Here is a 24,272-nt window from a genome sequence, read left to right on the forward strand (position 1 = left end):
TGTGAACTTAATTTGTCGTTTATGGAACCGCTTTAGCCCCGATTGATTTGTTAGGTTATTTCAAGTCAGGTTTTGGACTTTAATCCCAGTTCTTTCTCGGGTCTCCGTGGTGTTGTGATGCGTCATATTCACGCAGCAGCGGTGATGAGAGAATGCGCTTGACAAACAAATACATAAATCACAGATTATTGGTCACTTTCTAAATAATAAAAGTATAGCGCATCCTCTAGTAATTATATATAAATAAATCGGTTTTTACCGATGCAAATATGTTAGAAACGATGCATCGCGATACAAATGCCGACTTGTAGCCGATATACACTTTTTAAACCGATGCATCGCATCGATAACTTTTTATGCCGATGCATCGAGCGAATCGGGGATTCTTCCCATCCCTAATACTCACTAGTGTTGGCCAATCCGATTCTTACCGAATCGGTTCGTTCGGACAAGTGAACCATCACGTGATCTCACAATTTTTGCCGTTCACACTGCCAGCGACACACAGCGACAAAGTGACATGCTCCCATTCATTTTCAATGGAGAGCTGGCGACTTCCGGCGACACGAGCGACAGTGACCGTTGGCGACAGAATGTGGGCATGTCAAGCGACAAAAGTTAAGAATTGTTTAACTTTATGCAAATAAACAGCGAATTTCGCGAGCGACAACCAATAGGGGTGAAGAATCTGTCAGTGGTGCTCACACGTCACCATCTCGAGTGCAGGCAAGACAGGACAGATTTCCTGAGCGATTTCACTGTTTTATATGATTTTACTGTAACCACATACATGGATATAAAAAATGATGCGTAGAAAAAAAACCGTTGGCTGTCTAAGTGAGTTTGATTCATACATTGATCGTTCGAGTTGTTAATTACATGATGCAGTGAGCAGTTTAGCACCGGTTTTATGATTTAATGCACGAGCACTGCTGTAGTTTATATAACAACACTCTCCAACAGCAGAATTTAAGTCTAATTCCTAGTCATAATAGAATGGTATCTTAGTTTTACCGGCAATATACAGTTTGTGATTGCATTTTATATGTCCAGACGTGCAGTCTACCAATAACATTAGAGCTACAGCAGTAGGAACGCCCACAAGCGTCTTCACAGCACGGAGTCTAGCGACATACCGGCAATATACAGTTTGTGATTGCATTTTATATGTCCAGACGTGCAGTCTACCAATAACATTAGAGCAGGGGTGGCGAACTCCAGTCCTGGAGAGCCGCAGCCGTGCAGAGTTCAGCTCCAACCCTAATTAAAACTCACCTGCCTGTAGCTTCCTAATAACCCTTCAGACCTTGATTAGCTTGTTCAGGTGTGTTTGATTAGGGTTGAAGCAAAACTCTGCAGGGCTGCGGCTCTTCCCGGACCGATGTTCGCCACCCCTGCATTAGAGCGACAGCAGTAGGAACGCCCACAAGCATCTTCACAGCACAGAGTCTAGCGACATACAGCGAAAAAGTCGCTGGTAGTGTTGAACGGGGCTTACTTTGCTAGGAAAAAATTGCAGAAATTTTGCTAATGTGACCACACTTTAAGGCTTGTATCAGGCATCATTTCAGAGTTATCAGTCATGACTAGTGAATATATTAGACTTATATTTTGTCTCTGAGCTTGTTAGTAAAAACCCTCCACTCTCTCCTGGAGGGAGTTTCTGAAGGTTCCTAGACAGCAGACTGCACGGATCATAACATTAGATTACAGCTGCCTGTGGTGCTTTGTGTCCTTTTTCTTCTTTTTTTTCTAATGTCCAATTTTGTCTTTAGTCTGGTTTTAGACAGGGCAACTTTTCAGACACTGTTGCCCAGCAACAGGCAGGAAATGGGCCGCAGGTTGAGATATACAATTGTTATTTTGGATGTCAACAGATTTTGCTCTCCTTCTCCCACTTTTATTTTTATTTTATTTTATTTATTTAGTCATTTAGCAGACGCTTTTATCCAAAGCGACTTACAAATGAGGACAACAGAAGCAATCAATTGTAGTATTAAAACAACTAAAAACAGATCCCAAACTAAAAGCTAAAACTGTATAAATACTACTTATACACATTTTAAAAATAAAGAAATTAAATAAAAATGACAAATTAATAAAATTACAAAATTTCAAAACTTAACATTTAAATGAAAAACAAAAAATAAAGCTAAAAACAACTGAAAATATTAAAGAACAAAAAGTATAAGAGTATAATAATGATTCTAACATTAACACTAAGCCAAACACCAAAAAAACAACTACATATATGTGTATGGCCGTCTAACAGAATACTAAATTAATTCAGCTGGACACACTTTCTTTATTTTTTTCCCAACAAATGGCCAAGCAAGCGCAGACACTGACAAGATACGCGGTACAGAACGAGACCAAACACGATATCAGCACGTCTCCACACAGTAAACAAAACAAGCGTTTCCTAGCAACGACAACTGCACTAAACACTAATGAGACAAGTAAATACACTTACGAGCTGCTTTTAACTTCCGCTGATAATGACTGCTTCTCTCAAAGAGTATTTCTTTACACTGTTTTCTGCTGGCGCTTGAACACACTTTCCTTATTTTTTTCTACAACAAATGGCCAAGCAAGCGCAGACACTGACAAGATACGCCATACAGAACGAGACCAAACGCGATATCAGCACGTCTCCACTTGTGGCCATTTCCACGAGCGCAACAGTGTTTCTAGAGTTACTAGTGTGAATATGTACTATAATGGTGGTACTGTTCATATCTGATGGATTCTTTCTGTGTGTTTGTGTGTGTGTGTAGGTTACGTCAGGGTTTAAGTGTAAAACGATTTGTGCTGGCCTGCCCATGGCGTTTCTGGAGCCGTTATGCTCTATCTCTTTGATGGAAGACAGTGAACTCCGGCAGCTCGTCTTGGAGATTCTGCACAACATCGTTGATCGCCATGACAACAGAGCCAAACTCAGAGGGATCCGGTATGGATGCACACTTAACACCCTAAAGTGAATGTGTGAAAACTAGGGCTGTCAAAAGGGAATGCGTTAACACCTGCAATTAATTAAATTATTTAACACCGTTTTTAATGCTGTAAATGCATTTATTCAATTTGACATATAACTGTTTCATTATGTTCTGTGGGATTCGTAAAACCTCATTAAAGGAGCTGCAGCACAAGTGGGTTATGGGTTATTCATTTATACATCAAACACAGATGGGATGTTTACCTTCTTTTTTGTATTCTTTGTATGTTGAAATTCTTTTTTTAACATAAAAATTTTATTTACTCAGTGTTGTTTTAAAAGTCAGTATGTGATCTTTCTTTTATAGACCATACTTTTTTTTTTATTTAAGAAAGCAAATGTGGATGAGGTCAAACTTTAAAATTTTATTTACTCAGTGTTGTTTTAAAAGTCAGTATGTGATCTTTCTTTTATAGACCATGCTTTTTTTTTTATTTAAGAAAGCAAATGTGGATGAGGTCAAACTTCAAAAAGTACACAAAAGCATCATAAATGTATCATGAATCTAATCTGTATCACTATAGTACAATATATTCCACTATTTTTGCGTGAACTACTCCTTGAAAGAATTATGAGATCAATCACAATTAAAAGATTTACTTGATTGACATACCAGTTTTATTTTTATTGTTGATATACTGTTATAGTATCTATTAATAATTTGTATTAGATATTTTTTATATATTATATTATTATAAATTTAGTTTAAGTAATTTTGTTGTGCTTTTTTTGTATATTCGATTTTTATATATTTATTGTACATGTAGTCTAAGTAATTTTGTTGTGCTTTATGTAATTTTCCTTAGTTTTTTTTTTTTCAATCAATAATTTTTTTTCAATATTAGTAATTGCAGTGCTTCTACTTTAACATTAATATATATAAATGTGTAAGCATTGTAAGTGTAAACATTAATATGTAAGCCTTATTTCAATTAACGAAAACAACTTTTAAAGTTTAATAGTTTTAGTTAACAATAATATCATAACTCTGGTGTCAGCAGTTTTAGGTGAGAGTGTGTGTTCTGATGCATCTGCCTCAGAATAAACGCTTACTGAACCATTTCCTTTGTGTTTGTGTGCAGGATTATTCCTAATGTAGCCGCTCTGAAGATCAAGAGAGAAAAAATCTCCAAACAGGATGTGGTCTTCATGAAAAAGGTACAAGACTTCATAAACACACACAGGCGTCACAACTACACACGCATGGAACCGCAGCTCTGAAACTGTTGATCTCTCTCCCTCCAGCATGGGCAGCAGCTATACAGACACATCTATCTGGGCTGTAAGGAGGAAGATAATGTGCAGAAGAACTTTGAGCTGCTTTTCACAGCTCTGGCATTGATCACTATTGAACTTGCCAATGAGGAGGTGGTGATTGATCTCATACGCCTGTCCATCGCCCTGCAGGTATGCTCACCTACACTGACATTTCTTCATTTAGCAGACGCTTGCATCCAAAGAAACTTAGCAGAAGCAATTTGTCCAAGATTTCCTATTTGTTATGCTTATCTGTGTTTTGATTGGCTGAAGGATATGGCCCTGGCCAATGAGGAGAACATGCCAATGTTTATTCGCTGTGGAATCATGGCATTGGTCGCCGCATACCTCAACTTCCTCAGTCAGATGATTGCAAATCCCCCTTTCTGCCAACACGTGAGCAAGGTAAATGTGCGCACATGCTTATGGCACACACGTATCCTACATACAACATCCTGTAACTCCTTTTCTTCCTGTCAGGTGATTGAGATGAGAAATCTAGATGCTCCGCACCTTCTGCCTGAACACGTCTTCAGAGAGAAGTGTGTGTGAGTATTTCTGTGAATGTGTTTGTTCTTAAGGAGAATATCAGTAATCAGCCAAAATTAGAGTTTTTTTATTTTATTTATCGATATCAGTCGATATGGGATAATTAATTATGCTTACCTTTGGCTTCATCTATTATTCACTTAAAGTTAATCTTTAAAAACGCTGATAATTTAATAAAGCTATTAAATGTAATCTTTAGCTGAACTCAAAATAAATATCAATTTTTTCATGCCGTACATTACAATGTTGTGATTCTTGAATTTACTGTAGCCTTTAAAATGAATGATTTATTTTAAATGTAACCTTTTTTTAACCTTTTAATAGCTTGAATCTGTTGATTTTATTAATGTATAATAACAATGCCATAACTCATTCCAGGTCTCTTTCCTTGTGTGTATCTGTATGTTTGTGTGTGTGGATCAGGCTCCCAGACTCTTTAGACCGGGACGACGTTGGTTTGTATTTTCAGACGGCTGATCTGGCAGAAGCTCTGTCTGTACCTGGATATAACGTAGAGAGACTAGCTGTTCCGTACATACCGCAGGTTACAGGTAAACACTAATCTGTGCTGTTCAAGAAATCAGACGTTATCTGATTTAATTTAATATTAAAGATTAAATCTTAAGCAGCAACATTACATGCTAATTAACCCTATATTGACATTTAATTTTTTAATACTTTAAAAAAAAAAATATATATGAAATAGTTTTCTGCATGTGAAATTACTTTTTTGCTGATTAGGCAATAATACTGTTAATTAAAAGTATAGCATTTCCCTGTCCAATCAAATCACAGTGGGTAAAATATATATTTTTCTCATTGAATATTTCATTTCAGATGAAAATATGTCACATTATGAAAATAAAATGATTGTGAATGCCATTTCGTGCTGTCTTTAAGCACTTAACCTTACTTAAAGCTGCAATACACTACACATCTTTTGCCCGTATTTTTGGCCTGATCTGCTGCCTCTATGTCTAGTAGCTGAAAGTCATAGCTAGCCTGCAGATTTTGGGCAGTAGTAGTTGACAAATTTAATTCCATCCAGTCAGAGGATATGACATGTTTGATATTTTGAGCTGATTTTAATACAAATAGTTTTCATTTGTCATGCATATCCTAGAAACGAAACACGTTTCTGTATGAGTTTATGTTTGGAAAGTCTTGAAAGTCTGGTAGTGTTTGATCCTCAGTTTTTTAGTGTATGATGCCCAGTTTTTCTCTGTATCCACTTACAAATTCGGCAAGTGTATGATGCCTAGTGTTTTAAAATCTGTCATGTAGTGTATTCTAAGATTAATCACCAAGTCCCTCTAAACCTCTAAAATACTAGTTTTACTGTTAATACTAACTTCCTGAAGATTATTTCTTGTCACATGTGAATTCACCCACTTCATTCACTGTTGCCTTCTCTCTGTGTGTGTTTGCACTGTAGTCCTTTACACGGTAGGAAAGATTCTGCACAGATGCAGACAGACATCCAGAGGTACCATCAGTGAGTTAGTGAGGTCACCTGTCCATGTGTGTGTGGATAGAAGGTTTAGTGAATAGCACGAATATGTAGTTAGTTTCTCCCTAGCCCAACCCTAAGTTTACCACTGTTACATATGTCGACTTCCTCTCCTCTGTAGCAGCCGTGACAGATTTCCTGTAGCTCCTGAATGTGTTGTTAAATGAATTTCTGCATTGGGATGAAATATACAGCAGGTATATTGTGTAATGAGATAATTGGTCCTGTTTGGTGTTTTGTATGCTGCTGTCGTCTGGATGGTTTTACTGGTAGGTTAAAGAGATAACACAACGGTTTGAGCTCTTAGTTCAGTAGCTTGGGTCAAAGGGAGAGTGCTGATGAAGCATCATTTGACATTTTATTGGAATTTTTGGACCTCACTTTCAACCTGCTGAACTAGAGAAACCCTTTGAGTAGAGGGTTTATTTTACACATAAATTTGGTCACAGATTCCAGTGCTGATTTGATAAATAGATATTATTATTAATATTACAAAGAATTGGTGAGATTTGAATTAATATTAATTGCACAGTTATATTTAATAAATATATTTGAATATATTAAATATAATTAAAAATTATACTTGTACTATATACTGTATATAAAACTGTTCCAAGTTTTATTCATTTCTTGTGGTGTAAACTTGTAATAGGAAAACATTAGTTTGTTCAACCTTAATATTATGCGGTTATAATGAGGAAAAACAAATATGCAAGGGATGTTTTGATGGAATGTGAGTGTATATATTTGTTTCCTGAAATGAGATGTTTATGGAGTTGGTTTACTTCTGATATGTCATCAGCACTCTTGCCCTGAAACACTCACTTCTACTTATGAATTTTTGTTTTGAAACCTGTTTTGCTGTGATTGTTGCCTGTGTTGGTGTGATTTGCATTTCCTTCTGTTTAATAATGATTTCATGCCGCTTTGCCTCAACATTACATTCATTAAACATGAGCAGTCAGTGAGATTACACTGGCTGGCTTTGGGAAATTCACCTCCCTTCATGAATTAGAGGTGAATTAAACCCATATATCACAAATGCGAATACTGTGTTTAGTTATCCAGATCGAATCTGTGCATGATCAGAAATATCTGAGGTCTCAAAGCTTCCACCATTTATGTCAGTGACTTCTGTCCCACAGATGAAGATCGACTGCCCCGTAGGAAGAGTTTTGTCGACACTATTTCTCTCCAAGTTGACATCCTTTCCAACAGCTTGCCTGATCAGGTACACTGGACACAATTTAAACATGCTTGAGTTGTTCATCATGAAGAATTAGACTAAAGAACATATTTGTGTGTTTATCCTGTAGTCTCAGCTTGCAGAGGAGATCACGTTTGAGACCCTGAAGAAGGCCATCGGTACGTGTGGATTAGTCTGCTCAGTGTGTGTTTGTGTGCTAGCGTCTGATGTCGCTCCATCTCTCTCAGATACCACAGGTCTGGAGGAACAGGAGAGGGAGAGGAGACGGCAGGTGATGGAGAAGTTCCAGAAGGCTCCGTTTGAAGAGATTGCCGCCCACTGCGAGTCCAAGGTACAGCATGTGTGTTCTGCCAATCAGCTTGTTTGCATTTAAAACAAAGCACTGGGGAAAACCAAGAATGTGCCAATATGATAACAGATAATTTTTTATAGTTTTAGCCCAATAATCTATGTATTGGCATGCATGCACTATTGTTCAAAATTGTTTTTTGTTTAAGAAAATTTTTAAAAACTTTTATTCAACAAGGACGCATTAAATTGATCAAAAGTGACAGTAAAGACATGGATAATAGTACAAATAAATGCTGTTCTTTTAAACTTTATATTCAGTATCTTAGAAATAAATGTGTCAAGATTTCCACAAAAATATTAGGCAGCACAACAATTTTTAACATTGATAATAAGAAATGTTTCTTGGGCAGCAAATCAGCATATTAGAATGATTTCTGAAGGATCATGTGACATTGAAGACTGAATTTAATGCCTGCTGAAAATTCAGCTTTGCCATCACACGAATAAATTACATTGTAAAATATATTAAAATAGAATATAGTTATTTTTAACTGTTTAATATTTCACAATATTATCCTTTTACTGTATTTATGATCAAATAAATGCAACCTTTCAAAACCAATGACGCCAAAGTTTTGAATTGGCCAATATATAATAATATTAGATACAAGTAAATATATATAAGGTTAGTTTTTGTAAGACATATTTACTCTACCAAACTCTGCATTGAATAAACCATTTCCTGTCAATGTGCAAAAAATATGGGGGTTTGCTTAAACCATTTCTGACTTTTCCTGATTAAAGAACTCTTTTTAAGATGTAAGATGACATTACACATCATTGGCATATTAAGCATAATTGGTGTAAGATTGTGTTGTGGTAATAAGGAGCCCGTTGACGCAGCATTTGAACTTCCTGTGTGTGTTTTCAGGCCAACATGCTGCACGATCGCTTGGCTCAGATATTTGAACTCACCATTCGGTATGTTGACATTTCATAAAGTAGAATATTTACTTGTTATAATGTTTGTCATGTAATATTTTTTCAGTGTGAAGAACTGATATTTGATTGGTTGTTTTGTCTATTCATCTCTAATCAGCCCTCCCCCGAGCCCATCGGGCACCGTGATGGTGACGTCAGGCCACGCCCAGTACCAGTCTGTGCCAGTCTACGAAATGAAGTTCCCTGACCTCTGCGTGTACTGAACCACGACCTTTCACCTTAACTCTATCACACAGACTCAACCTTGATATGTGACCACTGACCATTATCACACTTTATGTTTGGTCCTCTGACCTTAAACTCACCTGAGCCACTCATCTTCATTAGACACCTTTCACTATGAACGTCACTTACATTCCTGTCCAGCAGAAAGAAGGGGTGCAGACTGGACGGCCACTTCATGCCTCTATTCTACACCAGTCAGCACGCAGAGCTTTACGACCAGCTGTCCAGTCATACACCAGCTCTGTAGAATCATGTGAATCGTATGTGTGTGGTTTTCACTTTGATTCTTGCACTAAACGGCAGCTCCAAGAATCAAACTGAGTCTTTTAAACACTTGATTCTGAGTCTTTTAAACACTTGATTCTTCAGCTTCTTAATCTGTTGATTCAAAGGAGTCATTTAGAAAATGACTCACTCTGGATTTATTAAGGGAACTTAATTGCTAGCATTAGCTTAAGGTGCTAGTTTATGTTCATTAACTCTCATTTCTAAACCATCATCAGCAGAGAGATTTGAACATACGATAGATTTCTGCTCGCTTAAATCTCCTATATAAATGATTATAGTGTACAGTATCGCACAGTATAGTATAGGCTATTTTTGACAAATATATATATATATATACTTTTAGATGAAATGATTGCTGATAGTTTCAGAGTGTTATTTGTGTTCTGTTTGCATGGCTTAGCCAATGTTTCACTGCAAACGTGTGTGAGTTTAGGCCTTTATTTATCTACAATTAGCCTTTAACTTCAATGTTGTGGATGTCAACGGGGCTTTTGTTCATCCAGAGTTCTTAGTGATCACTATGCTCTCCATTTTGCCTTCACTGTATAGAGAAACCAAATCATTTGCTTTTCATCACCAAAGAGCTCCGCCCACGCACTTCCTTTATGGCCACACATGGCCACCAATCAAATCTTGAGCCAATCAGAAACTGAATTCTCTTTGAGGGCGGGAACACCACAGTGTTCTTGAACTCAAACAGTTTCTAGCCGAAAAATGATGGATTATCAGTGATAAAATGATCTGCATTCATCAACCAGCTGTTTTTTTTATCGAGCCACAAGGACGTTGAAATGCTTTTCTGCTTTTCAGGTGACTTCATTCATCTACCTTGGACAAAAAAAAAATGTGTGTGACTGTTAGATGCTGAAATACTTTGCTGGAAATGTTTCACATCATCTGAGCTTCCTGTGGTGAGAGCTGTGATCAATTTCAGTTGCTTTTAGCTGGTAGAAACGTGTCTGTGCGGGACCATTTAGGACATTTTGGTTGATTCTGAGGTGCTTTTCATGGTTTCTGGGGGTTTGTTGTCATACGATTGCCTTGTCTTTGTTTTCTGAATGTATTTATGTGGATGGAACGGCAAGTGAGCGAACGGGTGTTTATTCTGCAGATTTGTATGCTGATTATGGATTCTGTAATGATGATGCAATGCTGTTGCCATTTTTTTGGCCTGAGAAATGTTTCAATGGTCCGACTGTTTGTGTCCAGAGACTTGCACTGCATTGTGGGATTTGTACACACAGAAGATAATGAATGAAAGCATTTAAAGGTCAAACCTCAGAGATGGCTTGTTCTAAATACTCAATAGGATCGATTTCATGTCTCCTATATTTTCCATAAAATCTGAGTTGATGGCTACAAGATGGCAGATTTACTGCCTTGTTTCTGATCTGTCTAGTCTATTAAAGAAAGTCTGAAGTGTTAAAGGAAGGATTTCAGTGACAAAATGTTAGTGGACACTAGGAAATAGTCAGTAGTTGACCTTTGGCTGTTGTGTATTTCTCTCAGTAACTTGCTGCATTTCAATAGAAGTTGCTTTGCGATAATAGCCGTAAAAACTGTGATGAAATCAGGCACATTATTTCTTTAGAAATATAAAATCATAAATAATTTCTAGATTAATGTAATATATTTTTGGTGTAATATAAAATAGGAATGTGTTGTTTCTCTGACACATCATCTGTAATGCACCTTTAGAGATTTGTGTGTGTGCATGTCAAAGGGATTCAAAGGGGTTGTTTTTACATCAATGAAGGGAAATCTTGTTAAGGGTCTTAACTGTAACTGCTAATATAATTTTTAGTGTAATTCACAATATAGGTTTTATTTTCATCCTCAGTGGAACTTTACGGTACTTTAGTATTTATCACATGGTTTGTCTGAACTGATCTTTAGTTCGGTTTTATCTGTAACTTGACTGTTTTTTTTTTATTATTTTTGTTCTGTTTTATGGGTGAGAAGTAAAGAATAAGATGAGTTAGGTTTCAGGTTGATGGTGATGTGTCAATATGAACAGAAATGGTTTTGCAGTCTTCCGTGTGAAGATAGTCCAGAGGATAGGCATATGTCTACATGCATCACGCTAGATTTGAAATGTGTAATGGTATGAACCACTGCAGTGTTGCTACAGATAATAAAAAGTTATCATGAAATCTCCAGGTGTCAATTAGCCATATCCAGGTTCGCGGTCTGACAGTGTCTGCCACATTAATGTGCAATGAGATTTTATGGACGAGATCTTAAAAGTCTTAATAAATATTTTGTATTTAAATAATGTTTCTGTTGTTTTTTGTAAATTCTCATTACTGTAATACAGTAAAGAAAAGTTATTGTTGACCACAACTAAACAATGTCAATTAAATATCAGTCTGTGCAACAAACAAACAAAAAAAAAAGTTCCCTGACTTATTCTCAGTGGATTTAAGTACAGACTAAGTATCCACTACACTTAAGGCCATGATTTTTTTCTAATTAAAATCAGATGAATTCAATACATAAAAAAATAACATGATGATACTTACAATTATACTTAACAAATGCACTTTTAAATAATATTTTAATAATGTATAATTTATTTACCATTACAGTGCTGAAAATTATATTTTTTTGCATTAGGTTACAGTAGGCGACTGAGAATTGGGGGAACATTCATAAATATTAATGTTTCTACAAACAGGCTTCTTTTTCACTTTATGCAATTATTTAATCTAAACACTTGATTCTGAGTCTTTTAAACACTTGATTCTTCAGCTTCTTAATCTGTTGATTCAAAGGAGTCATTTAGAAAATGACTCACTCTGGATTTATTAAGGGAACTTAATTGCTAGCATTAGCTTAAGGTGCTAGTTTATGTTCATTAACTCTCATTTCTAAACCATCATCAGCAGAGAGATTTGAACATACGATAGATTTCTGCTCGCTTAAATCTCTCCTATATAAATGATTATAGTGTACAGTATCGCACAGTATAGTATAGGCTATTTTTGACAAATATATATATATATATACTTTTAGATGAAATGATTGCTGATAGTTTCAGAGTGTTATTTGTGTTCTGTTTGCATGGCTTAGCCAATGTTTCACTGCAAACGTGTGTGAGTTTAGGCCTTTATTTATCTACAATTAGCCTTTAACTTCGATGTTGTGGATGTCAACGGGGCTTTTGTTCACCCAGAGTTCTTAGTGATCACTATGCTCTCCATTTTGCCTTCACTGTATAGAGAAACCAAATCATTTGCTTTTCATCACCAAAGAGCTCCGCCCACGCACTTCCTTTATGGCCACACATGGCCACCAATCAAATCTTGAGCCAATCAGAAACTGAATTCTCTTTGAGGGCGGGAACACCACAGTGTTCTTGAACTCAAACAGTTTCTAGCCGAAAAATGATGGATTATCAGTGATAAAATGATCTGCATTCATCAACCAGCTGTTTTTTTTATCGAGCCACAAGGACGTTGAAATGCTTTTCTGCTTTTCAGGTGACTTCATTCATCTACCTTGGACAAAAAAAAAATGTGTGTGACTGTTAGATGCTGAAATACTTTGCTGGAAATGTTTCACATCATCTGAGCTTCCTGTGGTGAGAGCTGTGATCAATTTCAGTTGCTTTTAGCTGGTAGAAACGTGTCTGTGCGGGACCATTTAGGACATTTTGGTTGATTCTGAGGTGCTTTTCATGGTTTCTGGGGGTTTGTTGTCATACGATTGCCTTGTCTTTGTTTTCTGAATGTATTTATGTGGATGGAACGGCAAGTGAGCGAACGGGTGTTTATTCTGCAGATTTGTATGCTGATTATGGATTCTGTAATGATGATGCAATGCTGTTGCCATTTTTTTGGCCTGAGAAATGTTTCAATGGTCCGACTGTTTGTGTCCAGAGACTTGCACTGCATTGTGGGATTTGTACACACAGAAGATAATGAATGAAAGCATTTAAAGGTCAAACCTCAGAGATGGCTTGTTCTAAATGCTCAATAGGATCGATTTCATGTCTCCTATATTTTCCATAAAATCTGAGTTGATGGCTACAAGATGGCAGATTTACTGCCTTGTTTCTGATCTGTCTAGTCTATTAAAGAAAGTCTGAAGTGTTAAAGGAAGGATTTCAGTGACAAAATGTTAGTGGACACTAGGAAATAGTCAGTAGTTGACCTTTGGCTGTTGTGTATTTCTCTCAGTAACTTGCTGCATTTCAATAGAAGTTGCTTTGCGATAATAGCCGTAAAAACTGTGATGAAATCAGGCACATTATTTCTTTAGAAATATAAAATCATAAATAATTTCTAGATTAATGTAATATATTTTTGGTGTAATATAAAATAGGAATGTGTTGTTTCTCTGACACATCATCTGTAATGCACCTTTAGAGATTTGTGTGTGTGCATGTCAAAGGGATTCAAAGGGGTTGTTTTTACATCAATGAAGGGAAATCTTGTTAAGGGTCTTAACTGTAACTGCTAATATAATTTTTAGTGTAATTCACAATATAGGTTTTATTTTCATCCTCAGTGGAACTTTACGGTACTTTAGTATTTATCACATGGTTTGTCTGAACTGATCTTTAGTTCGGTTTTATCTGTAACTTGACTGTTTTTTTTTTATTATTTTTGTTCTGTTTTATGGGTGAGAAGTAAAGAATAAGATGAGTTAGGTTTCAGGTTGATGGTGATGTGTCAATATGAACAGAAATGGTTTTGCAGTCTTCCGTGTGAAGATAGTCCAGAGGATAGGCATATGTCTACATGCATCACGCTAGATTTGAAATGTGTAATGGTATGAACCACTGCAGTGTTGCTACAGATAATAAAAAGTTACCATAATCTCCAGGTGTCAATTAGCCATATCCAGGTTCGCGGTCTGACAGTGTCTGCCACATTAATGTGCAATGAGATTTTATGGACGAGATCTTAAAAGTCTTAATAAATATTTTGTATTTAAATAATGTTTCTGTTGTTTTTTGTAAATTCTCATTACTGTAATACAGTAAAGAAAAGTTATTGTTGACCACAACTAAACAATGTCAATTAAATATCAGTCTGTGCAACAAACAAACAAAAAAAAAAGTTCCCTGACTTATTCTCAGTGGATTTAAGTACAGACTAAGTATCCACTACACTTAAGGCCATGATTTTTTTCTAATTAAAATCAGATGAATTCAATACATAAAAAAATAACATGATGATACTTACAATTATACTTAACAAATGCACTTTTAAATAATATTTTAATAATGTATAATTTATTTACCATTACAGTGCTGAAAATGATATTTTTTTGCATTAGGTTACAGTAGGCGACTGAGAATTGGGGGAACATTCATAAAATATTAATGTTTCTACAAACAGGCTTCTTTTTCACTTTATGCAATTATTTAATCTGTTTTATAATTTTATTTACTTTCTTTTTTTGTGAAATATGATTTCTTGATATTTTTCATGAGATTCACCTAGACGTTTTTTGTTGTTAACTTAAACTAAAACTATTAAAAACATTTGTCAATTGAAATAAGCTAAAATAAAATATAAATATTAGATTTAAAACTTAAAAATTAAATGATGTATTGAAAATGTATTAAAATAAGTTTAAGCTGAATTACAAAAATACTAAATTAAATAAAACAAATTTTTACATAAAAAATGCCTTTATTTTTTTATTACACAGACATCAGATACATCAAATAAAAAATACTGAGAAATATAAAACTTCAGCAGCTGGCATTTATTATCCAGCACACAAGCGCAGCCTTTTAATTGGTCAAACACCAGCAGAAGAGGAGCAGCAGATCTTGGATGATCTTGACCGCTGGATACTGAGTGAGTTCAGACTGAGCTTAACTGAGCTTAACTTTTCGTTAAATGTGTGTCATCTTTTCCGACTGATTTCTCTATCATTGAGAGCTCCCTGACAATTTCAAAATTATAGAACCGCCTCATTCTATTGCTCCAATTCTTCTTCTTCTTCTTCTATTTCTTTTTTTTCCTCCTCCTCTTCTTCCTCCTCTTCAGGTGTGTGTGGCTGAACATGTGTGTTTGATTGGTTTTGTGTGTTCATTTGAGGCCGGGCTGGGGTCATTTCATTGCTCTCCTCACTGGAGTCCTGATTGGCTGATTGTGCTGAAGAATGAGACTTACGGTGGGCGGGGCCCAGAACACGAGGAGGTGACTGAATGGATGAAGGTTGAAGCTGCCATGCACTCGGCAGTCGAACGATCGCAGACGCACTGCAGTCGATCACACACACTCACACCTGAACCTGCAACATATACACATCACAATCATTAACACAAAACTGACCTCCAAAGAAAATGTTCATATGTTTTTTTTTGCATGCATTATGTGCGTCTGTGTAATGCCGTACATTGAGGTTTTCCTTTGTGGCAGCTGATGTGAGCGTTGAGTTTTCTGTTTTTCCTGCAGCCCAGAACACTGAGCTGCTCCAAACAGCACTGCTGCAGAAAACAACACCTGACACAGAGCCACGTCAAGGACAGTCAGGACACACCAGAGCTTCACTGAATTTAATTGTCTGTGTGTACGTGTATATATACACAGCCAGTCAATAGCTTGGACACCTTATTTTGTGTTTCTTATGATCTTAATAGCCTTTTGATTGCTTAAATGCTTGGAAAGAAATGATTGATTTCTTTATAACACTTAAATACTGGATTTTAGTTTTTATGAATACTAGTTATAGATTGATTCAAAGGTTGGGGTCGGTTATATTTTTTAATGTTTTTGAAAGTCTCTTCTGTTCACTTGCATTTATTTGATCAAGTATTGTCAAACGGTTTACAGTAAAACAGTAATATTGTGAAATATTATTACAATTTTAAATAGGTATTTTGTGTTTAAATATAATAAAAAATCTAACTTATGCAAAGCTGAATTTTCAGCATCATTACTCCAGTCTTCAATCTCACATGATCCTTTAGAAATCATTTTAATATGATTTGGTATTCAAGAAACATTTAAGAAAGATGTTCAAAACAGCTGTGCTGCTTAAAACATTTGTGGAAACGGATACATTTTTTCAGGATTCTTTTATGAATGCGAAGTATTTATTTAAAATAGAAATATTTTGAAACCGTATAAATGTCTTTACTGTCACTTTTGATCAACTTAATGCGTCCTTGCTATATAAAAGTATGAATTAAAAATAAAAAAAAATCGTACTGATACCAAAAATGTGATAACTGCTTATCCTAACTGAAGCCAGCAGTTTTTCTAGTAAAGATGTGTGCGTTTGTGTGCAACTTCTGACCGGTCCAGTTGGTCCACTGGGTTTCCTGTCCCCTGCTGTCCACAGTAGCAGGCGTAGTGTTGATACTCATGTGGACATCGTCCGGTCAGACAGTACAGCATTTCTCCCAGAGCAGACATGTCCCTCAACACCTGTCCAGATGCACTGTACTGGAGGAAAGAAGTGCTGCATTCTACAAACACACACAATCACACACACAAATTAATGTAACCACACTTCTATGATTCTGTGATCTCTAATCATTACTGTCTATTTGTTACTTATCCAATATAGGTATGTTTACATGCATATAGGTTTGCTTTCAGCTGCACTAAAGCTTTCATTTGTCTTTTTAAAATATTATGTGAACAGTTTAGTCTGACTGAAATTGTAGCAGCCAGTTTTGTGAAGTCAGACTAACAGACCAACGTAATGCAATTGTAGCTTGGCTTTGTGCAGTATGAATACAAGGTAATTGGACTACAACTGGCTTCAGCTTTGTGCAGATGTGATGAAAAACAGAGGTGACGTGCATTTAACATAAGACACTACAGGGAAAAAAACATTATTTTTTTTCACTCCGATTTTAGGCTATTTCATCTATGTATGTTTTTGTCCATTTCTCTGTATATTTCTCACCTTCAGAGTCTCCTTGCTGCTGCTGCAGATCTGACAGTCCAGCAGCCTCCAATAAAGACCAGGCAAAGAGCGGCGCCGCCCGTCTCCGGACCCGGTGAGACTCTGGGAAACACACAAATACACACACTGTACAGACGCGTATGTGCAAGAGTGTTTGGAGAATAGCTTAACGTAATTTACCCAAGCAGGACATGTTCTTGGATGAACATCCTGCTACAACATTACTATAACAATCGACCAAATAGATTTTAGGAGCAGGGTTATCATCAACCAATCATTTTCCTCTGATTTCACTATAGGTTATCCATAATACAGAATCCATAATAAGTTTGGACCCTTTTCACATATCCAGGGTTCTCGAAGTGGAAGCAGTCATAGTTGGGTAAACTTTTATAGTAGTGAAGAGAAACTACAACATAAGTATAATTAACAAATCTATAAATTTTTTTCCCATTTGCCCCAATAACAAAAGAAAAAAAATCCACAATAGCACATGTATGGCTTCCCAAAAGAGGAAAAAAAATACTGATTATGTTGAGACTGATTATGTTGGTCAGAAGAGAGCAAGATGTCAAATTTGCTGTGATAGCCGTTGTATTAGAAAAACTAATCAGTTCTCACGGAGTAATTTAATACCAAGGTTATAAAACAGTAGTATAGTGTGATAAATGTACATTATATTTTCTAAAAATTAAAATATAAAAAAACTTGCTAGATTTATGATTTAAATAACCGTGGAAACACTCATCACAGTCTGTGAAAAGGGTCGATTTGATTGATATAAGGATGTTAATCCAGAAATATGTCCTGTTTGACTAGATCATATTGCTTTTTATTGTTAATTTTAAAAAAAAGTTGCTGAAGTGGATTGTCACAGTTACCGATTTTCTCCGATTCCTGTGAGCTGTCTGATGGCTCTTCCTCTTTCTCTTGCTCGTCTTCCTCAGCAGACTCCTGCTGAGCTGTAGTGGTCAATGACGGTGAGCGATCCAGGAAGGGACGGGGAGGTTTTTGGGGATGAGGTGCTGTTTCGACAGCAGCCTGGCCTGATGTTGTGGTCTGTGTGCTGACGGGTGTGTGAGGAACCGTAGATGTGGTTGGTTGTGCAGCTGTGTGAAGCTGTTGGTCTTGGTGATCCGCTGTGAACGGGAGGTTTAGGGAACAGCGCTGGAATGATCCACGTGGATGGACTGGCCTCTCTGACGCTGGATGGGATCACGGTGGTTTGAGTTTTCACCGATTCACCCTCTTCTTCATCACTTTGTAGATCTTCCTTACTGTCTTTCTCGTGCCTTTCATCCTCTTGAGATGGTTTTGTGTTGGCTTGTGTTTGAGTTTTCGGTTTGGTTGTGCTTAAGTCGGCAGGTTGTTCTGCGCTGCTTTCCTCACTCTTGTTTACTATTAAACCACTCTCTCTGTCCGTCTCTTTATCTTCCTCACTCTTTTTCTCTTCAAACAATATCTCTTTGTCCTTACTTCCTTTCATAAATGGAAGCTGCACCAAAGTAGTTGCTGCTACTGTGTTTTTATTGGTAGCTGTTGGTGGGGTTGTTTTGTGATGTGAATTTTGATTGGTTGCTATTTTAGTGGGTGTGGTCATTAGAACTATATAAACTGTTGAATGTTCTTCTGTTTCTCTGTCATTTCCTGTTCCTCTTCTCTCTCCTCTGATGACTCATCACTCTTTTCCTCTGTTGTGATGTGTAAAGGTGGGCTGACATACGGTTTAGCGATGCCGCTTAGGTAATTAGTAGTAGTATGTGCACCAGATGTGTGTGTAGTGTGTGCCGGTGTGTGTGTGACAGGTTTTGAAGTGTTGCTTGCAGCTGGCTGAAGTGTGTCTCCATCACTCTCATCGTCATCCTCCTCAGATGAATGATGGTCAGATTGTGTGTGGGGTGTATAGTGAGGACTGTGTGTGTTTGTGTATGTATCTGGTAATTCTGTGACAGTCTGTGATTCTGTTGTTGTGGTTAGCGCTATGCTAACAGCAGTGGTGGAAAGAGTACTGAAAAAATATACTCAAGTAAAAGTACCATTACCTTCCAAAAAATGTAGTGTGAGTAGAGTAAAAGTACTTGTCCAAAAAACTACTTGAGTAAGAGTAAAAGAGTAGCCTATTTAAAAGTACTCATGGAAGAAGCTATCAGCTACAAAAACGAATGTATTAGAAATGCTAAGAGTCTTTGTTGAACTCAAACTGTGGGGTTTAAAGGCTTGTCGTCATTTAGAATCATTTGATCTCATTTGATCAAGTGTTTCTGAACAGTGATCAGTGAGTGTGCTGGAATTCCAAAGAAGTCCTTGATGTACAAGTTGAGACCAATTTGTTTGTGACTAGCTAAAAGCCCAAAATGCATAAACCACACAGGCTGTAAACGGCTCATTCTTACCATCCTCATATTTCACTGCCTCCTCTTCCTCTCTCTCAACTGTACTTCCTCTCTCTGAGTTTCTGTCCATGTCTCTTTCCTCTGCTTCATTCTCCTCTTCCTCTGGACCTGAAGATGAAGTTCAGCTTAGATCAATAAAGTCTTTAGGTGGCTGAGGATTACTGGGGAATATGAGGGGGAAATCACCCTCTGGGCTATAAAAAAAAAATGAAGTGCTTTACCTGACTGAAATATCCCAGGATACTTTGTGCTCAGGATATTGCTGCTCTGAGAGCTGTTGAACAGCACCAACTCATTGGTGAAGTTACTCAAAAGTCTCATTCAGTGTGTCATTCACTCCTGAAAAACAGAGTAAAAGAGGAAATTATTTTACATGATATTTAAAAACATAAATCCTGAAGGACATAGTGGGTCTTGTTTTTTTGTTTATCATAATATTTATACTTATTTCAGTACTACAAACAAAATATATCATATATTGCCAACTATTGCTACTGACTGCTGATAAAAATCATAATATTTTGAAATATTATTACAATTTCAAAGTTTTCTATTTTAATATATAATTTTTTTCTCTTCAGTGTCACATGATCCTTCAGAAATCATCCGCTCAAGAAACATTTCTTATTATTAGCAATGTTAAAAACAGTTGTGCTGCTTATTAGTTTGTGGATGTATATATAGCTTTTATATTCATTTAAAAACTATGCTTGTTTATATTAACACATTCCCTATTTTTGTGGATTTATATAGAACATGATCTCCATGTGGATGTCTGATGGAGAAAGCTCCACCTTGTCTGAGACACAAACCACACTGTTAGATGATCAGCATATCTAAATCTCTCTCTCACACACACAAGTTCTCCATTGTTTGGTTAATCTATTATTTCCCTCAAAAAATGTTTTTAAATGGCTGGGGTCAGCAAGTAGGCAAGTCCCTTCATTATTACAAAAAAAGTCAAGTCATTTATACAGAATACTATATAAATAACTGTACAGCTATTAAAAATATACAGGCAACAATGAATATAACAAATTTAAAAAGGATAAAACAAAGAGCTAATGTGGGTCTAAATGGACTCACCTGCTCCATTGGCCATATCACTAGTGTAGGTGTCATTATCAGGTAGATCCGTCACAAAGGGAGGGACTGAAATAACAAAAGACAGATGAAAATTCTGACATGTAATATATTTATCTGATTCTGAACACACTAATGTGCCGCTGGTAATAACTCTGTTTGTTGTTAAGACTGTGAAAATCTCATCACTTCATCTCAGCTGTGAAAGGTAAAGGTGCTTGTGCTCTGAGCTAATACTGTTACAATACCTGTCTGTGATGTGATTGGTTGGTTATCTTCAACCTGTGTTGTGACTGGATGGTTGGAGCTGACGCAGTCTATAACCGTCCGATCACAACGACAGAATCCTTCCTCACAGATATCCAACATATCTGCAAATGTTGGATACAGAATTGGGGTCAACTAACTGTTTTCTCCACTTAATAGATGTAACTTAACCATGTCACAAATACTCTACTGGTTAGTGACACTATAGAGAGTGTTTTTGTAGGCCAAAACCCAGAAACAAATTAGCATTGTAGCACTTCTATCCTTAAGTCATTGGGCTTTTTACATATGCTGATTGTAGTTAGGCTTCAAAATTCTTGAAAGTTGTGTTGTTAAGATTATCATGATGAACAAAATGTTTCTTGGTCACAGATTGCATTGCAGATAGCATTGAAAAATGCTATTGGGGTTTTGTGGAGGGAACCAGGGTGACGAAAAGCAATCATCTGCCATGAAAATGTTTTGAAAATATTTGTGTACCACAGCTGGAGTTGTAGCTGCAGGTGTAGTTGTTATATGTTGGTGTGGTCCGACTGCAGTTTCTCTCCCTTAGCTCTTGAGAACATCTCCAGTGGGTAAGACAACACCTACAACACGATCACATTCATTGTAATTTTCCATTTATTTGTACATATTTATTCATTCAGCTTCACCAAAAATAGGACGGAAAAGAAAAATGAAAGGAAATAAAAACATTAATGTCCTCTGATCTCACTATAGATTGTTCTTGCACATGTGGGTGTATGTGTGCATTTATATCAAATTATATTTATATGTGTGCATTTGTATTAAAATAGGCACTTTAATATAAAGTGCGGGTTTGTTTTTTTACATACTCCACTGCTCTGCCTGTTTTTATTTCTAATATCTTTTCACCAACTGCATAGAGATGCGGCTAACAGATAGAAAGAGGGGTCAGAGCACGCGATGAGTATGTGTGTGTGTGGACTCCACTGAAGTTAATAAATCCATTTAAAATCTTTCTACCCCCTCCTGAGTCTAATTTCATCCGCTTCCCATCTCTCTCTGCGCGCGCTCTCACCGGTCGACTGTGTCTGCAGGCTGTGTGTGTGTGCGCGCGGTGTCCCGTGTGTTTGCGGTGCTGCAGTAATGTCCGTGATTCTCAATGTCCGCGGGACAGAGTCCGGTCTCACACCGCAGACTGACCGCGAACTCCAGCACTGACCGCAGGTCATCAAACACAGCGTACAGCCAAGTGAACCGCACACCCAGACAATCTGTATGTATCGGAACAACAACAGACACCTATTTAACGATAAAAGACTGTGTATGTGGTTTAATATAGGCTATATTATAAAAATGAAATAGATAAAGTTTATGTATATTTTCTCTTGGGCATTTGTTTGATTATGTTAATGGAACTCTCCAATCAAAAGCTCGTCAGAACTGAGGTCACTTGTTTCTGGGCAGAAAACAGCAGTACCATGAACTGCAGAGAGAATTTGTCGTAAATTAACGAGTTTAACAGGTAATGATAACATTCCCCATAGCATTCCAATAAACTGAATAATCGCATTGTAGTGTAATATATCAACAGAAATATAAGAACGTTTGCCCAAATAAGATAAGAAAACTAATAGTAAATTAATAGTAGATAGTAAATTAAACTATCTAGAACATAATGCATATTTTAAATGACCAATAAAAACTTTTCTTAGTCACACTATTTTTTTGTTGTTGTGAAAAATCAGAAACATTATAAATTCAGTTTCACTACAAATTAACCTAAATAATATTTTTATTTATTTATGCAATAAAAATTAATCAGTCTTTAAAAAAAATGGTTGATGATGGTTGATGAACTTAATTAAAATTGTTGCTACAGTTTCATATTAAAAGTGTAAAAGTATTTTTGTCCATGAATATTGAATCTTAAAATAACTGTAAAATATATTCAACTAGAATAATATAAAAATTTTGATTTGGGTCTCGTTCACTAATAATTGCTTAGGGGTTCTTAGGCACACAGAAAATGTTTTAATGCAAAATTCATGAAAAAATACAGAAAAACATTTAATGTGAAATATTATTACAATTTAAAATAACTGTTTTCTGTTTGAATATATTTTAAAATGTATGTAAAATAATTCTATAAAATTGAATGTAATTTAATTTAATTCCTGTGATGCAAAGCTGAATTTTCAGCAGCCATTACTCCAATCTTCAGTGTCACATGATCCTTCAGAAATCATTCTACAGTAATATGCTGATAAAAAAGTGAAAAGTGTAGGAACTAAGAATAATTATGTAAATTTCAGTTTCAAGGTGATGAACTCACTTTTACCTGTTTCTTCGCTCCTGACAGACAAGTGTTTGCATATTCTCACCTTTCTGCAGGGTGAAGAGGAGAAAAACATACAGTACCCTCATCTTTATCCTGCAACAAATGATTCCAGTATTCATCCAGTATTCCTAGGTTCAGTCAGTGAAGGGGCAAAGCCGAACCAAGAGCCTCAGCAATCAGACACGCATACATCCAAACTTTGCACTTCACAATCTCTTCTAATGCAGGTGTGTGTAAGAGATGAGAAAACAATCCCAAAATGAACAAAGGCCTATTTAGGACACTCTAAAAAGTCAAAGGGCAAAAGGCAGAGTGGTTGCCATAGTAACCGGGCTGCAGGAAGTACACACTCTTTACGTTTGTATCAGGTCACACATAAGATGAAGTGAGATCTCACACACACACACACACACACACACACCTTCTATAGCTCTCTTTTCTGCAGGGTAAAGGTCCTGACCCCAACTGATAATTTACCTCCTCAAACAACTGACCATTTTATGTATGTGTGTGTGTGGACAGGAACTCAAAAAGAAAGTGGGGGTTGTAAATGATTCTTTGTGTCCTTTTGGTTTCTAGGGAGTTTGAAATAAGCATGCTGCTAACAAGGCAATACTCTAAACTCAAAAAAATACACAGCACACACAAATATTAGTTGTATTAATCCATTTTTAATGACACTGAACAAATTTTATTTTATAAAAAAATGTATTTTTATAAAAAAGTATTTTTATGATAAACAATTTTCCCATCTCGTTCACCATCTTGGGGGTATTTTTTTCTTTCAGGTGCTTCCAGGTATGATTTTAGCGTGTTTGTTGGTGTAAAACTATATAAAAAATCAAACATGGGTAAATATGTTTGGTTTTATTTATATTCAGGAGAGACAAAGTGCAATTTGGGCACTATAGATGCACAGACTATACTGATTTAATGATGACAATGCAGTTCAGTGTTTAACAGAACCCAGTTTCTCTCACACATAGATAAACAAATTCTTTAGTTCAGATGGTTCAGAT

The 24,272-nt window shown here is 36.3% G+C and overlaps 1 protein-coding gene and 1 pseudogene across 7 annotated transcripts in view; one reads left to right on the forward strand and one right to left on the reverse strand.

Moving 5' to 3' along the window:
• Positions 1-11,692, forward strand: part of LOC107721726 (protein EFR3 homolog A-like) — a 48,214-nt gene extending 36,522 nt beyond the window's left edge. For 3 of the 7 annotated variants that reach the window (XM_016529879.1, XM_016529883.1, XM_016529884.1), the window contains 12 exons: positions 2,778-2,950; positions 4,078-4,153; positions 4,241-4,402; positions 4,526-4,657; positions 4,733-4,800; positions 5,225-5,352; positions 6,237-6,287; positions 7,463-7,542; positions 7,628-7,676; positions 7,746-7,849; positions 8,741-8,790; positions 8,909-11,692. In XM_016529879.1, coding sequence (XP_016385365.1) covers positions 2,778-2,950; positions 4,078-4,153; positions 4,241-4,402; positions 4,526-4,657; positions 4,733-4,800; positions 5,225-5,352; positions 6,237-6,287; positions 7,463-7,542; positions 7,628-7,676; positions 7,746-7,849; positions 8,741-8,790; positions 8,909-9,014 — 1,179 coding nt within the window. In that variant the 3' untranslated portion in view covers positions 9,015-11,692. Of the gene's footprint in view, positions 1-2,777; positions 2,951-4,077; positions 4,154-4,240; positions 4,403-4,525; positions 4,658-4,732; positions 4,801-5,224; positions 5,353-6,236; positions 6,581-7,272; positions 7,329-7,456; positions 7,543-7,627; positions 7,677-7,745; positions 7,850-8,740; positions 8,791-8,908 lie in introns of those variants that run through there. The other 4 variants (XM_016529881.1, XM_016529885.1, XM_016529882.1 and 1 more) reach the window with 3 other exon arrangements.
• Positions 11,693-15,007: 3,315 nt separating this feature from the next.
• LOC107721725 (mucin-3A-like) lies at positions 15,008-23,339 on the reverse strand (annotated as a pseudogene).
• Between the last annotated feature and the right edge of the window lie 933 nt (positions 23,340-24,272).

This window comes from Sinocyclocheilus rhinocerous, unplaced genomic scaffold, assembly GCF_001515625.1.
Source record: "Sinocyclocheilus rhinocerous isolate Xijiao unplaced genomic scaffold, SAMN03320098_v1.1 scaffold1112, whole genome shotgun sequence".
Classification (NCBI taxonomy): Eukaryota; Metazoa; Chordata; class Actinopteri; order Cypriniformes; family Cyprinidae; genus Sinocyclocheilus; species Sinocyclocheilus rhinocerous.